The 13,594-nt window shown below is 36.9% G+C and overlaps 1 gene segment (V, D, J or C); it reads left to right on the top strand.

Annotated features, from left to right (window-relative positions):
- The first annotated feature begins 8,370 nt into the window (after window positions 1-8,370).
- On the top strand, window positions 8,371-12,748 carry LOC145656984 (Ig mu chain C region membrane-bound form-like). The segment is given in 5 exon segments: window positions 8,371-8,439; window positions 9,920-10,225; window positions 11,125-11,433; window positions 11,586-11,885; window positions 12,159-12,748. Coding segments are annotated over 4 exon segments (1,266 nt in total).
- Window positions 12,749-13,594: the final 846 nt, after the last annotated feature.

Here is a 13,594-nt window from a genome sequence, read left to right as displayed (position 1 = left end):
AATATAGCACATATGTAGAGAAAAACCTTGTGCATACTGTGAGTATGTCAATGCTCCTTAGTTTTGTCTTTAGTTCCTTAGTTTTACCCCCTGAACACCAGTGTTTGTACAAGGTGCAGTCTTAATGTGTTTTTGTGCTGGGATGTATCAGTGTGCTTGGACTGGGCACAGTGATAAATAGCTTTACAAATACCTGCTTCAAAAACAGTCATAAGGTTTGCTGATGGACTAGTGGAGTTTTGCAAATTGGTCAAGAAACTTGATTAATTTGCACAGGGACAAAATGGTAATAACTTCTAAGATGACAACTTATAATGTATCATAAAGGCACAAACTCTGTAGAATGAAAGGTAGTAGCTTTATGATGCATGTAATCATAAAACCCTGCCTGTTGAGAGAAAGTACTCTGGACTATTGTGTCAATGAGGCACACTTGTAAGATGGATATTGAGGAGTACACAGTTTAATATATAATCACTATACATTTACCAATGTAAGTTTATATGCAAATATTTAAGAGGTGGGATTGTGAAAGGACATAAAATGATGACGGGTGCCATATGTTACACCTAAAAAGTATTTAGGGCAAAATGCAAGATAAGTCTATGCTCTTTAATATCAGTACTTTAAAACCTACTAACCATTTTTTGCTGCTTTGTGATGTCTGTCTTGAAATGTCTGATTTTGAAATTAATATTACACTTTTTTCCTATTTAATTTGCTTATAAAGTGCATACTATGGATTTTTCTTATTTCAGGATGATTTCAGTCATGGGATATATTTTTGCTTTCTATCACAAGTGCCTTGTACTCGTGAATGGAATAAGTCAGTGGTGTGCAGTTTTGTCAGTCTCATTCCTGCGTATATATACACACACACAAATTGTATACAAAATCACTAAAATGTATTTCATCATGTCTGATTAAAAACAACAGCCTGTGTCTTAGAGGTGTTTTTGAACCGCATTGTTTCATTGTGGGGGATGGAACCACACTGATTTACACCCTTACAAAAACATATAGCTAGCACTTTTGTAACCTAAGTGGATCGTGTTACTTTTGGTATTTTGAATTTTAATAGCTGCATTGTAAATAAATTGGTCTTTATATTACTGTTTCTAGTGTTCTTTGAGTTGACAATGCCTCAGAATTTCAGGCCTTTTTTGTGTTTTGTGCAATAAAGCATTATTGCAGTACAGTGTGTTTTGGTTTTGTGTTGATATTCGTTCTCCCAATGCCAAGTTTTGCATGAGTGGGGCATCTTACAAACATCCAATTGAAATTCATTTGAAAGGAGCATACATGACAAGCCAAAATACAAGAACTATATGGATTTGACATAGTACAGATTATAATGTAGTAATGGACAAATGTTTCTTTTGGCTTTATTTGACCATAGAATCCATTTCCAGTTAAATTTCCAATAACAAACTTTCTGAAGATAATGTAATTAAGCTATAATATTTTACTATAAAAATTGTGTTGCAATTTATTGCAACACATTTTCTTCATGATGGCTTTTTTAGGAATTTTACCCTAAATTTAAATTTTCACAATTATTAAAAGTCAAGGTGGAAAACATTGATTTAATGGTTTATGTTTGGTACTCTTTACCAAAGTGCCAACAGTTAAGGATGCCTATAAATGTATACATATTCATTATTTTATTGCCCAAATATATGGTCCTAGCCAGGGGGTTATTTATGTAATATTATGTAGGCCTTTTCTTCTCTATGAGCAGGTGTTTCCTACTAACTGAACATGAGAATACAGCTGGAAAGTAACTGAAACAATGTCACTGCAGTTAACATCCACAGTTTATTTGAGGAATGAAATTCACTATGAAATATCTAGAAGCAGCTTCTTTGTTTATCCTGTGGCATATTTAACACAATTAAATGCTTTTGGAGATCACAAGGCCACAGATGTCCAGGAGCCCCTGATCTTCCAATGTTTGGAATCTTTGGTCATTTTGTTTTACATTTTGTTTCTTTTGAAGTAAAACACACTAAACTCCACATTACTGTCAGATACTGTAATGTGTCAGATTTAGCATGTTGGTTAATTTCTTTTCATGGGCGGCCCCAAGGGTTAAAATTACTTTAAACTGGAGCTTCAGTGAGTGCCATGGGTGCTATGGGTGCTATAATGGGTAACACTGCTATAGAGGGATTCCACTGCTTAGGTTGAATGGAATATTTCCATGGAATTATGCAGAGCAATTTCAAGAGCCAATCAAAATACGCTAAATGTGTTCTACTACTTTGTTGTAAACACATTTTGGTTGAGCAAAAAAATGAAATAAACATCTTAATGTTTATATAACCACATTGTTGTTGCTTTTTTTTAATTAGCATGTTTTTACTGCATGAATGCTCAGATATTTACTATATTCTGGGATTACATGTCAGTTCTATGTATTTGGTTAGTATAGGCTTTGTGCAGTATTTTTTGCCAGTATATAGGCTTTTTCACTTGCACCCAGACACTGAAAATGCAAGCTCCACCCCTGTTAGTAATGTGAATATCATAATCTCTTTGTCACGCTCGCATACGGGAGCGTCCCCAGTTTCCCTTATTTTCCAATGCATCATGACTTTAGTACAATAGAGCCAATAATTTTTTTCTCAGGATTTGTTAATGCATTGTTCTCTCCAGTTACCCCTTTGTTCCAGTCCTCCTGAAACGTGAAGTTCATGTTTTTAGATAGAAAGGCTTTACAATTGGCAGAACTTCTAATGACTCATAGAGCTGAGGAGATGAGTATTGTAGAGGGTTTTTTAGGCAGTTAAGGGCCAGGTTTTCTGGATTAAACTCCCCATCATCTCAGATCTGCTCTGTGCCCCATTACCAGTGATTACAGCTCCCCAGACAAAGGACTTAATACAAGTTTAAATACAAGTGGGTGGGAGCCACAAGCCTCTAGGAGTGTACTAGCTGCCCAGCTGCTAGATCCAGTGCCCCATGTTGGCAGCCTCTTGGAGGCTTCTTTCTCTGTGCAACATGTTACAGATACCACATCCTGCTGTACACTCATGTCTTCTCCAACAGTAGTTGCACCTCTGGACCTACTGCCAGTCCCTGTTTCCAGTGTGAAGGATGCTGTCCTGTCAGTCCCTGTCTCCAGTATGGAGGATGCTATGCTGCCAGTCCCTGTCTCTGGTGTGGAGGATGTGGTCCTGCCAGTCCCTATCTATGGTATGGTAGACACTGCCCAACCAGTTCCTGTTACCAGCATGAAGGACGCCACACAGCCTGTTCCCTATTCCTGTTTCCAGTACCAGGTCTGTTCCTGTGGCCAGACCTCATGGACCCACCACTGAACGCTGCACCCACGCTCCCAGACCTTCCATCATTGGCCACAGCCAAGCCTCTGGACCTCTTGGACCCGCCATCATTGGCTGCAGCTGTGCCTCCAGACCTTTCAGACCTGCCATCATTGGCCACAGTCGCGCCTCTGGACCTCCCGGACCACCATAGCTGTGGCTCTGGACCCTGGCATGGATGCTCGTGGATGTTAAGGCTGTGCTTGTGGATGCTCGGTCCATGTCCCATGCTCCTTTGGTGCCCATTCCCCATGGCACTTCTGTGCCTACACACCACAGGCATCCAGTGTCTCCAGTGTCCATGTTCCATGGCTCTCCTGAGGCCACGAACCACTGCTCTCCAGCAACCATGCCCCTTAATTCTTTAATGAATCCAAAGACTTGCTTACCTGCTGCCAGGCCAGCCCCAGTGACTGTTTCTTTGGTTTCTGCTCCTGTATTGCCTGCTCCTTTTCCTGGTTTTGTCCTTATTCCTGTGCTGTCCTTATTCCTTAATGCCTGTATTTATACTTCATGTGAACATAGTAAAACCTGTTACCCTGCCTTGTAGCATTACTATTCCCTTACCTATTCTAGTACCTCGGATGTGTTTAAATTAACTACCTGTCTTCAGTAGAGAGCTATTCAGCATCACCCTGTTAGTCTTCTGTTTGTTTCCTTCATTATACTCTGTATTGGTGTCTATGATTAGTTTGTTTTTTTTTATATTAAACTTGCTATTCATTTATTCATCCTGTCTGTTCATTTGTTCTTGATATGGCTTCCCTAGTCGGTGATTCAGTTTATTCTCATCTCTGAGACATTGTTCCTTCATGCATTTTCCCTCGACCTTCCCAATGTTACACTCAGAGCTAAACAGTATGCAATTTATTTCATAATATATTTAGTGTCTTTACCTTTGTATTAACTTGCATACCCTGAAATTCCTCTCTGCTGTGTAGTCTTTATATTGACACTCATAGACCACTGTATCCGTCGCTTTGCATTGTGCTTGGTGATGTAAGGCTTGGATGCAGCTGCTCGACCATGGAAACCCATTCCATAAAGTTCTCTATGCACTATTCTTGAGCTAATCTGAAGGCCACATGAAGTTTGGAGGTCTATAGCGACTGACTCTGCAGAAAGTTGGTGACCTCAGCATCCGTTAAGCCTGATCTGTCATTTTACATGGCCTACCACTTCGTGGCTGAGTTGTTGTTGTTCCCAATCTCTTCCACTTTGTTATAATACCACTGACAGTTGACTGTGGAATATTTTGTAATGAGGAAATTTCATGTCTGGACTTGTTGCACAGGTGGCATCCTATCACGGTACCACGCTGGAATTCATTGAGCTCCTGAGAGCAACCCATTCTTGATTGCTTAGTTTTATACACCCGTGGCCATGGAAGTGATTGGAACACCTAAAATCAATTATTTGGATGGGTGAGTGAATACTTTTGGCAATATAGTGTATTTCAAGATTGTTTAATCATTGATATGTAAACATGATTTGATAAAGCAGTCTAAATTGCACATCCTCAAAACTGATAGCTTTTGTCTAGCATCTTGATTATTTACATGTACATAAACAATAGTGAGTTCAGAAAATACTTGACAGATATTAGATGTGGGGATTATTTTCATAAATACTGACTAGTAATTAACTGAAAATTGACCCTGAGTGGATGCCAATTTCATAGCCTAGATACCCAGCTATTATCTTTTAATACACCTTGCTTCCTATTTTCTAATTTGCTTTAAGTGGGACAGCTCAGCAATTATAGCCTACTATATTGATTTATAGCATCAAAATAGATTTTTCCCAAATCAAGGAATACAGCTTTAACCACATCCTTTATGTTCAGGTCATCTTTTACATTTTTCAAAAACAAACAATTGGCAGTACTTGAAAGTGCTTTCTAAATCCAAAGTTATGAAGAGAAACTGGACTATTGAGTGGAATATAAGTTATCTGTTCTGCGACCAAATTCTAATTATTTGAAACTGTCATTCATTGGAGACTTTGCACAGGCAGGACACATGCAAGCTGAGGTTTTGGGTGGGATTTTTATTGAAAGAAAGGAAACACAGAAATCATAAACAAAAACAGGGAAGAGCCCAGAAGAAACAGAAACCAAACTGAGAATAAGAAAACATTATGCAATGAAACTAAAAGAACAACAGAAATGGTCAAACAATGTGAGATATCTATGCAACTCACATACACGTAAACAGCTAGACAAGGACAAGTATCAACAGTCAGAAGAGGAAAACTCAAGGCATAAGTGCCAAGGTAGATTATGAGACAACAAAACTAAGATGAAGACAATAATGGGTGTAACATTGAGCGGGTATAACATGCAGACACGTGCAGAGAAGGGCGAGATTTATTATGGGCAAATCCAAAATCAGAGTTGTTGTAGAGCCAACATGGAGAGCATGGGGATACATGATTAAACAAACAAAACACACAAAGGCAAATGGGAAGCAGGCTATTACAAAGGCTAGGAAACACAAAGGCATGGAGTACAAACAAACACAACCATTAGAATAAATATGCAATGAACAGCAAAGACACTGGGAACATGGCAAAGTTCAAATACATAAACTTAACAAGGTAGAAATGAAGGACAGGTGTAAGCAATCAAACGAGGGGCGGAGAAAACAAAACTATGGCATGGAACTAATACACAAGACAGGGAAAACAGGGAAAACATGGAACACAGAAGCTGGGAGAGACTACAAAACACATAAGAAAGAGGGCAGAGACTGAGCCAAACACACAGAGAGGACAAGGCACATGTTGACTTGCAAACCATGACTCCAGCGGGGGAGGAGCTGTAACAGTGTCCTTGGTCAGAACAGAAAAGTCAAAGTCAATTTTATTGTCATTCAGTACATTCTCACTACAGATGTGTTCAGTAGAGAGCAAAATATAATTTCTCTAGTACACAGTACAACATTTGACACAAGATTGTTTTTGTTTTTTTATTTTAGTCCAGTACTGGATATAAGGCAGTTACCTTATCTTGTGGGATGTGTGTATGGTTGTGGTACAGAATTATTTATTTACTGGGATTCAAACAGGATCTACATGTCACCCAACACAGTTGGGTTCCAAAGTATTGTTCAAACCATATTATATATTAGTGCTTGTGGAATGAGCCTTTCTTTTTATGAGTCCTTGGGTGCCTGTGTGCACATACATCACATTGTTTTGTTTGCAGGGATTTGGCTTCAAGGGGTTCAAGACACTGTGATGCTTTGATCTGTGCTGATGAAATCAGGGATGAATATTCTATTATGGTTTCCACTTGGATAACATTTGATGGCTTGAAGGATAGTCAAATAAATCAATTCAAACAGTATTCTTTTCATAAAAGGTCCCTTCATTAGCTGGTGCTTGATTGTGTAGGCTTCTATAACAGATGTCTATAATTCAAACCTGTTAGTTATAATCCTGTGATCTGTGACATAAAAAGGAATTGACTTACACAAGAGCTTGTAAGGTTTCTGTAGTTTTAACACCTAAAACACTCCTGCTGTTTACTTGCAAAATGGTTCTGTGGAAGGTTAAATGAAGCTGGAAAATGATTTGGGATCCAAGGGTTTTGAAGCCTTTTTTTCTATTGGTGGAGCAGTGCTATTTTTTACATTTTACTGAGATTTCACTATGAATATTAAAGTTTTGAATTCACATTAACTGCATGGGTCAAAAGGCACACTAAATAATGGTAAAGGTGGGGGTAACCTCAAACAAGATTAAATTAAAATGTTATGGTTGGAACATGTAACAGGAGTAAATGCACTGGCAAAGTTTTAAACTTTACTACCAAATTTTTTTCACATCATGAAATGCTTTATATTTTCTGTGCTGTACTAACCACGCTGGTGATATAACTCCTCATACATAAAATGAAAAAAAAAAAAAACATACATAATAAACTTTCACTGTTTTCATTTGATACATAACACCCACCTCAATCAGACAAGCAATTACAACAATAATAATAATGATTATAACTGGCCAAATAAAAACAATTTATAGAGCACAATACAATATAGTATTATCAGTAGAATTACTTTACTAAAAGATGGTATTTTCTCGTTAACTTCAGTATGATCACAGGTTTGCTAAACTGATCCCAGTTTTAATGTCAAGTTCTTAAAATGTGTTCATTGTTTTGTAATAGTTTTTGATCAGAATACTGGGGGTAAGGAACCCTGGTGACTGTAAACTGATAAAATCTGATAAAGACATATGGAGCAAAACGCTATCTCATAAAGAAAAATTAATATATTTACTCTAACCTGCATTAAAACATCAATCTTTAAAATATATTAGAGAGCATGGATTAAGGAAAATAAACAACAGAGGGAGAAAGCAATGGGCGGAATTTTGTACAGCTAATTAGGTACAGTTATTCACAGTGACTACTTCGACTACTGGGGAAAAGGAACTTCGGTGACCGTGACCTCAGGTAGGGTACACTTTGCTAGACATATGCGTGGTGTGTGTAGCCATCAAATAATTTAGCAGAAATTAGTTATTTGCCTTTAGAAGTAATCTTTAGAAGTAGTCCTATCACCACGGCATATTGTACGGGTGGGATTGTGCTTGTTTTACTGTGACGATCGATTTGATTACTGGGGGAAAGGAACGACGGTCACTGTGACATCAGGTAAGAAATAAAATAATTAAACTTACATAAATCACCAAGGTCCAAAGCTGATGTTCGGAAACCGTAATTTTAGTCAAATGTAGTGTGGTATTTTATAAACTTTAAAATAAAACAAAATGTCCAATGACGTGATTTTCTGTAACAAAAGTAGGTTACATCTAAAGTAATGTTTAGTTAGGCTTACCCAAGAAAGTTTAGGCATATTAAATGAAAGGTTGGCTTTTGATTAAAAGAACATTTTAGTACGTCCCGCTATTTTATTCGCTCAAAATACTTATCTGTTTTATAAAAGAACAAATATTTGTCAGCATTAATGTATAGGTCGTCTAACTTTAAAAATGGCTTGATTACCACTTAAAGTTTCTGTTACGTTGATACGTAAAAAATATCACTGTGATTACGATGCTTTTGACTACTGGGGAAAAGGCACGTTGGTAACCGTTTCAACGGGTAAGGCTCGTTCTTCAGTATGGTTCGTCTAGACAAATTCCAGTCCTCAACACTGACATTAAATTAAGTTAAATGTGGGATATTTATGTGGGATATTTTAACGTTATCCGATCGCGATCAGAAGTTGTCTTTTTGCACGGCCTGAGAAAACAATTATGTCACTGTAACAATGCATTCGACTACTGGGGGAAGGGAACGATGGTCACTGTGTCATCTGGTAAGATAAAAAACCTTTTCATTATGTTAAGTAAAATTAATTCGCAAAGTAAACATTTAGCCACTTTATTCTAAGACTGCTGGTCATAGCAGCTGTCATTGCGATTGTAAAATTAGTCCATCATTGATTACGTGTGTGGAAAAGAAAAAAAGAAAAAACTCCTCAGGCCTCTCTCAGGTTTTAATTAAATTATAGGTTCAGTTCATATTACTTGTGACCCAGAGCTTAATGTAAAAGAGAGAATAATGCGATAGGCTATAGCAACCATACAACGTGAATGTGAATATTAGAGCAATGCTTTCTATATATTGCCGCGATGTGAAGTTAGCTTGAACACTGTGTAACTGGGCTTTTGACTACTGGGGTCGCGGCACAGTTGTCACCGTTACAAGCGGTAAGTTGCAGCCCAGATTACCGGTTTTGCAAAATGTAATCTTCCAAAATGTTCTTGCAAAATTTTCTAGAAAAAGGTTCAATGCTCTAATGTAGTCCTATATATTCTGACAAAATTTGTAATGTATAACGTTTTGTCAGTTAAATTATTTTGGTTCCATATATAATGATGAGAGATTTTTTAAAAACTTAATAGCTTCAGTTTTGCTTTGTTTGTGTTAATGTTTGTTAATAATGTATTAATGCATACGTATATAATATCTGCATTAGCTGCATTATATATAAAGATTCCTGTGCAATTTAGGAATAGTAAACTTCCCTTTATATTTATTTCTATCCAGAGTTGGGTTAACATCTAATGTTATAGCTAATAATAATAATAATAATAATAATAATAATAATAATAATAATAATAATAATAATAATAATAATAAATAGGCTAATAATATAACAATTATTAATATTATTATTGTTGTTGGCGTTAATGTTAATAAAATGATTGCCCTTCTTCTTCTTCTTCTTCTTCTTCTTCTTCTTAATATTATTATTATTATTATTATTATTATTATTATTATTACAGATCAGAGAAGGAAAGGAAAGAAATATGAATTATTTATCTAGTCTGCAAAAGTTCACCAACTAATGTTTGCCTATTATTTTAAGTAGTAGTGCTAGTAGGTGGCATTTTGTTAGAGTGTTTCGACCACTTTATTTAATTTTTGTTAAAACAAAAGTTTTAGCATACAATTTAACATAAAACCAGACATACAAAAATAAAATATAAAAATAAAATAACATTGGCATTTATTAGGGTTTTTCTCTTCATTCTGTTTATGAACTATAGTTGAATTTCTCAATTCATTTTTGCAGGAGTGCAAAGCCCACCGGCGTCAATCTTTGGTATGTCACAATGTGGCTCTGGCTCGGATGGATTCCTTACTCTCGGCTGTTTAACATCTGGTTTCTCCCCTGCCGATGCTCTGAAGTTCAAATGGACGGACTCCCAAGGAAAGGAACTTACTGAGTTTACCCAGTATCCGATGGCCGAGACCAGTGGTTCCTACACCTCGGTCAGTCATGTGCAAGTGAAAGCTTCTGACTGGAATACTGAAAAGTCGTTCATGTGCACAGCTGAACATCCGGCAGGATCAAAAACAGAAACCCTTAAAAAAGAAGGTAGGCCAATGCAGAATACCCCATTAACTGAACATAACACAATTTAGAGTCAAATACGCATAAACATTTTGAGTAAAATGTTTAATAGGGAATTCTAAGCTTGTACTCTGAGTGTACTGTTATGTGTGTTATTCCTAAATTGGCATTTGTGGCGTATTAGTAGTAACATTTGGTTTAGCACTTGGTAAGATGTATTTACATTCAAATCACAGTGTGAGCGTTGCAAAAAGGAAAATCTAGCTACATTATCTTATAACCTAATTATTTTCTCTGATACGTTTAGGGTCAATATCTTTTACCAAAAGGTTTTGGCTAGTTGAAGTGGCTAACCAGAATTTGTCCCAAAAGCATATATCGTATCGGAAACATCGTATATAAATAATGATTTCAAAGTGTCAAACCAGCATCGACTTCCTGAGTTCATTCATTTTTTGTGCTCTTTCTGTCAATCTAGAATAAGGCCTGTCCTCTGTTTTTCCCTCTGTTGCTTATTATTTCTTGCTTGCTTGTTGACACAGTATGCACTATAATGTAGGTAGTGTACACTAATGTAGGTAGTATGTACTATAATGTAGGTAGTGTACACTAATGTAGGTAGTGTGTACTATAATGTAGGCAGTGCACACTGCAATGTAGGAGGTATGTACTATAATGCAGGTAGTACACACTGTAATGTAATACAATGTAGGCAGTATGCAGCATCGTTATGCTAAAAGATACAGGAGAAACACTGTACCTCTTGTTGTGAGCTCTAAGTGTTCTTATAAGAAGATTGATCAGGTCAGATTAAATGCAATATATATTTATCTCATATACTGTGGCAACATGATGTGTTTCCCTCTTAATCTGCAACATCTGCTGTGCTAGCTGCTGCATAGATATCTATGTTTGTTTTCCAGTTGTGCCTGACCACCCTGCATCTCTGCTTCTAACATCTCCTACTGAAAAGGAGTTAGAAAATGGAACAGCTACCTTCATCTGCTTAGCCAGTCATTTCTCACCTAAAACATATGAGTTTAAATGGACACTTGATTCTGTGGACGTGAGTACACAGGCCACAGATCTCATGTTAAAAGAGGAAAAAAACAATTTCAGTGCCATAAGCATTTTGAAAATCAAGGCCAACCAATGGATATATTCATCTTCCCCAATTAAATGTGAATTCAAGCAAGACAAATGGACCTTTTCCAGAGAGGCCAAGCATACTGGTACGTATTACATTTTCAGCCTCTTTGTTGTTAGCAGAGCTAGTGTTTTACAAGTCAGTTATGCCATATGACACACAAACTAATTTCGCATTCATTTTGTTCCTGTTCATTCTTCTTTCTAAAATGTTTGTGCCTCTGCCTGTTCCATACAGCTGACTCTTGTGAAAATCCACTTGATATGAATATAGTCGGCCCTTCCATAAAGGACATGCTTGTTAAAAGAGCAGGTGAACTCCAGTGCACTGCTAATGGACCTCAAGGTTTCAAAAACATGAAATGGATTAGTGATGGTAAAGAAATTGCATCAGTCCAGACGAACCCCATGAGTACCGAAGTCACACTCATTACTCCTATCAGTTATGATGACTGGAGCAACGGCACAGCATATACTTGCGAGGTGGAGCACGATCTATTTGCCACCACGCAGTCAAAGAAATACGAACGAAAGAATGGTAGGAGATGGTTTTTCTCTTTCTTTTTTTATTTATTTCTTTACTTAATGGTTTGGATGATGAAGCTCTGTTTAAATGGTATTTTTAGCCAAACCATGAAATACCAGGAAACCAAACATTTAATCACTGATAAAAGTGAATCATTGTATAGGGGTTGTAAACTGCATAGAGGGCTTCTTGCTCATATGTGAACCAAATTCCCATGAAGTGGAAAATACAAGGCAAAGGAAGAAGTAGTGTGTATTTTGACTTACTCTGATCTCATGTTTTCAGGAGGTGACCTTCGGTGCCCCTCAGTTTATCTGCTCGCTCCGCCAGAAAAGAGCCCCGATGAGGAATGGGTGACCCTGACTTGTTATGTGAAAAACTTCTACCCTAAAGAGGTAGTTGTGATTTGGCTTGCTAATGATAAACCAGTGGAAGGAGATAAGGCGAGGACCACTAGTGTGATTGAGAGAGATGGCCACTTTTCAGTTTATAGCCAGCTCCTTGTCCAGGACTGGGAACAAGACTCAGTGGTGTACAGCTGTGTAGTATACCACGAGGCTAATGACCAGACTGTGCGCCTCATAGCCAGAACAACCGACAGTAAATCCAATACACCCACCTTAGTGAATTTCAGCATGAATGTACCCTCAGGCTGCAAAGGAGTTTAGGATGTGTGTTATGTGTCCACTAGTCATGCTTGTTCTTTTGTCATTGTTTTTTGTTGGCCTTTCTGTCTTTTTATTTTCTGTGTTTGTTTTAACAATATCATGTGTTTGTCTTTAAATGTGTCTGATGCTTGGGTTTTCTTGCTTTTTAGGATGATGTTCCATGCAATATTAAACTGAAGCAATAACAATAAAAAGTACTTCAGCATATGTCTTGTGCAGTATATAAATATTGTACTACTTTATTTATATCTGCCCTAGCTAAGCCCAAATAGGTCTTTTAAAATGTGTACTATCACTGCACCTGTACTACCACAAAGCTTAAGGAATGTATGGGAAATGTACACTTTGTACATTTGTGTTGTTGAAGAATTCTAACTTTGCAGCTTATTGCAGGAATGTTTTATTGACTCTAGAAGTAGTTTAATCATCGCCCCTTTAACACAGTTTTTTTAAATGACTAATACTCTCCATAATAATAAAAATATACAATTGTATTAGTTCCACAAGGCAAGGGGGAACTAATTAAGCAAAATAAGCAAATAAGCAAAGAATTAGCTGTACAAAATATGAAATGTACAAAAATCAGCATTTAATGGACTATAATATTAGCCTTACAAAAAAAAACTAGAAAGACAAATTGATGCATTTTCCATCATTTGACCATCTTTATCCATCCAGTATTTTGTTTCCACTAAAATGGAGGCACAAAGTTGCGAACTCCCACTACCCCCACACACACCCATTTTGACAATCTGCTTGTGTGTTTGTGTTTTGTTGCAATTGTCCCGTTTGCTGTTGTTGAGAGATAGTGATTAATAATTACTCATTTCCCATCCCGAGCTTTAATGAATTATTTTAAAAATGTATAATAATTTACATCTACACTGGTTTATCCTTAGCAAGTCAAGATACACAGTGGTAATCTTCTATTATTTTCCCTAACAAGTCAGTTTCACCTATTTCCTGTTCATTTGGTTAATAAATTAACAAAGGGGAATTTGTTGGGCAAACTTGGGATCCAAAGAGAGGGTTGTCAAAGTATAGGATATTACC

This window comes from Electrophorus electricus, chromosome 3, assembly GCF_041902795.1.
Source record: "Electrophorus electricus isolate QZ-2024a chromosome 3, ASM4190279v1, whole genome shotgun sequence".
NCBI lineage: Eukaryota > Metazoa > Chordata > Actinopteri > Gymnotiformes > Gymnotidae > Electrophorus > Electrophorus electricus.
The sequence above is the reverse complement of the archived record's forward strand: the minus strand, read 5'-3'. Positions and strand labels throughout refer to the sequence as shown.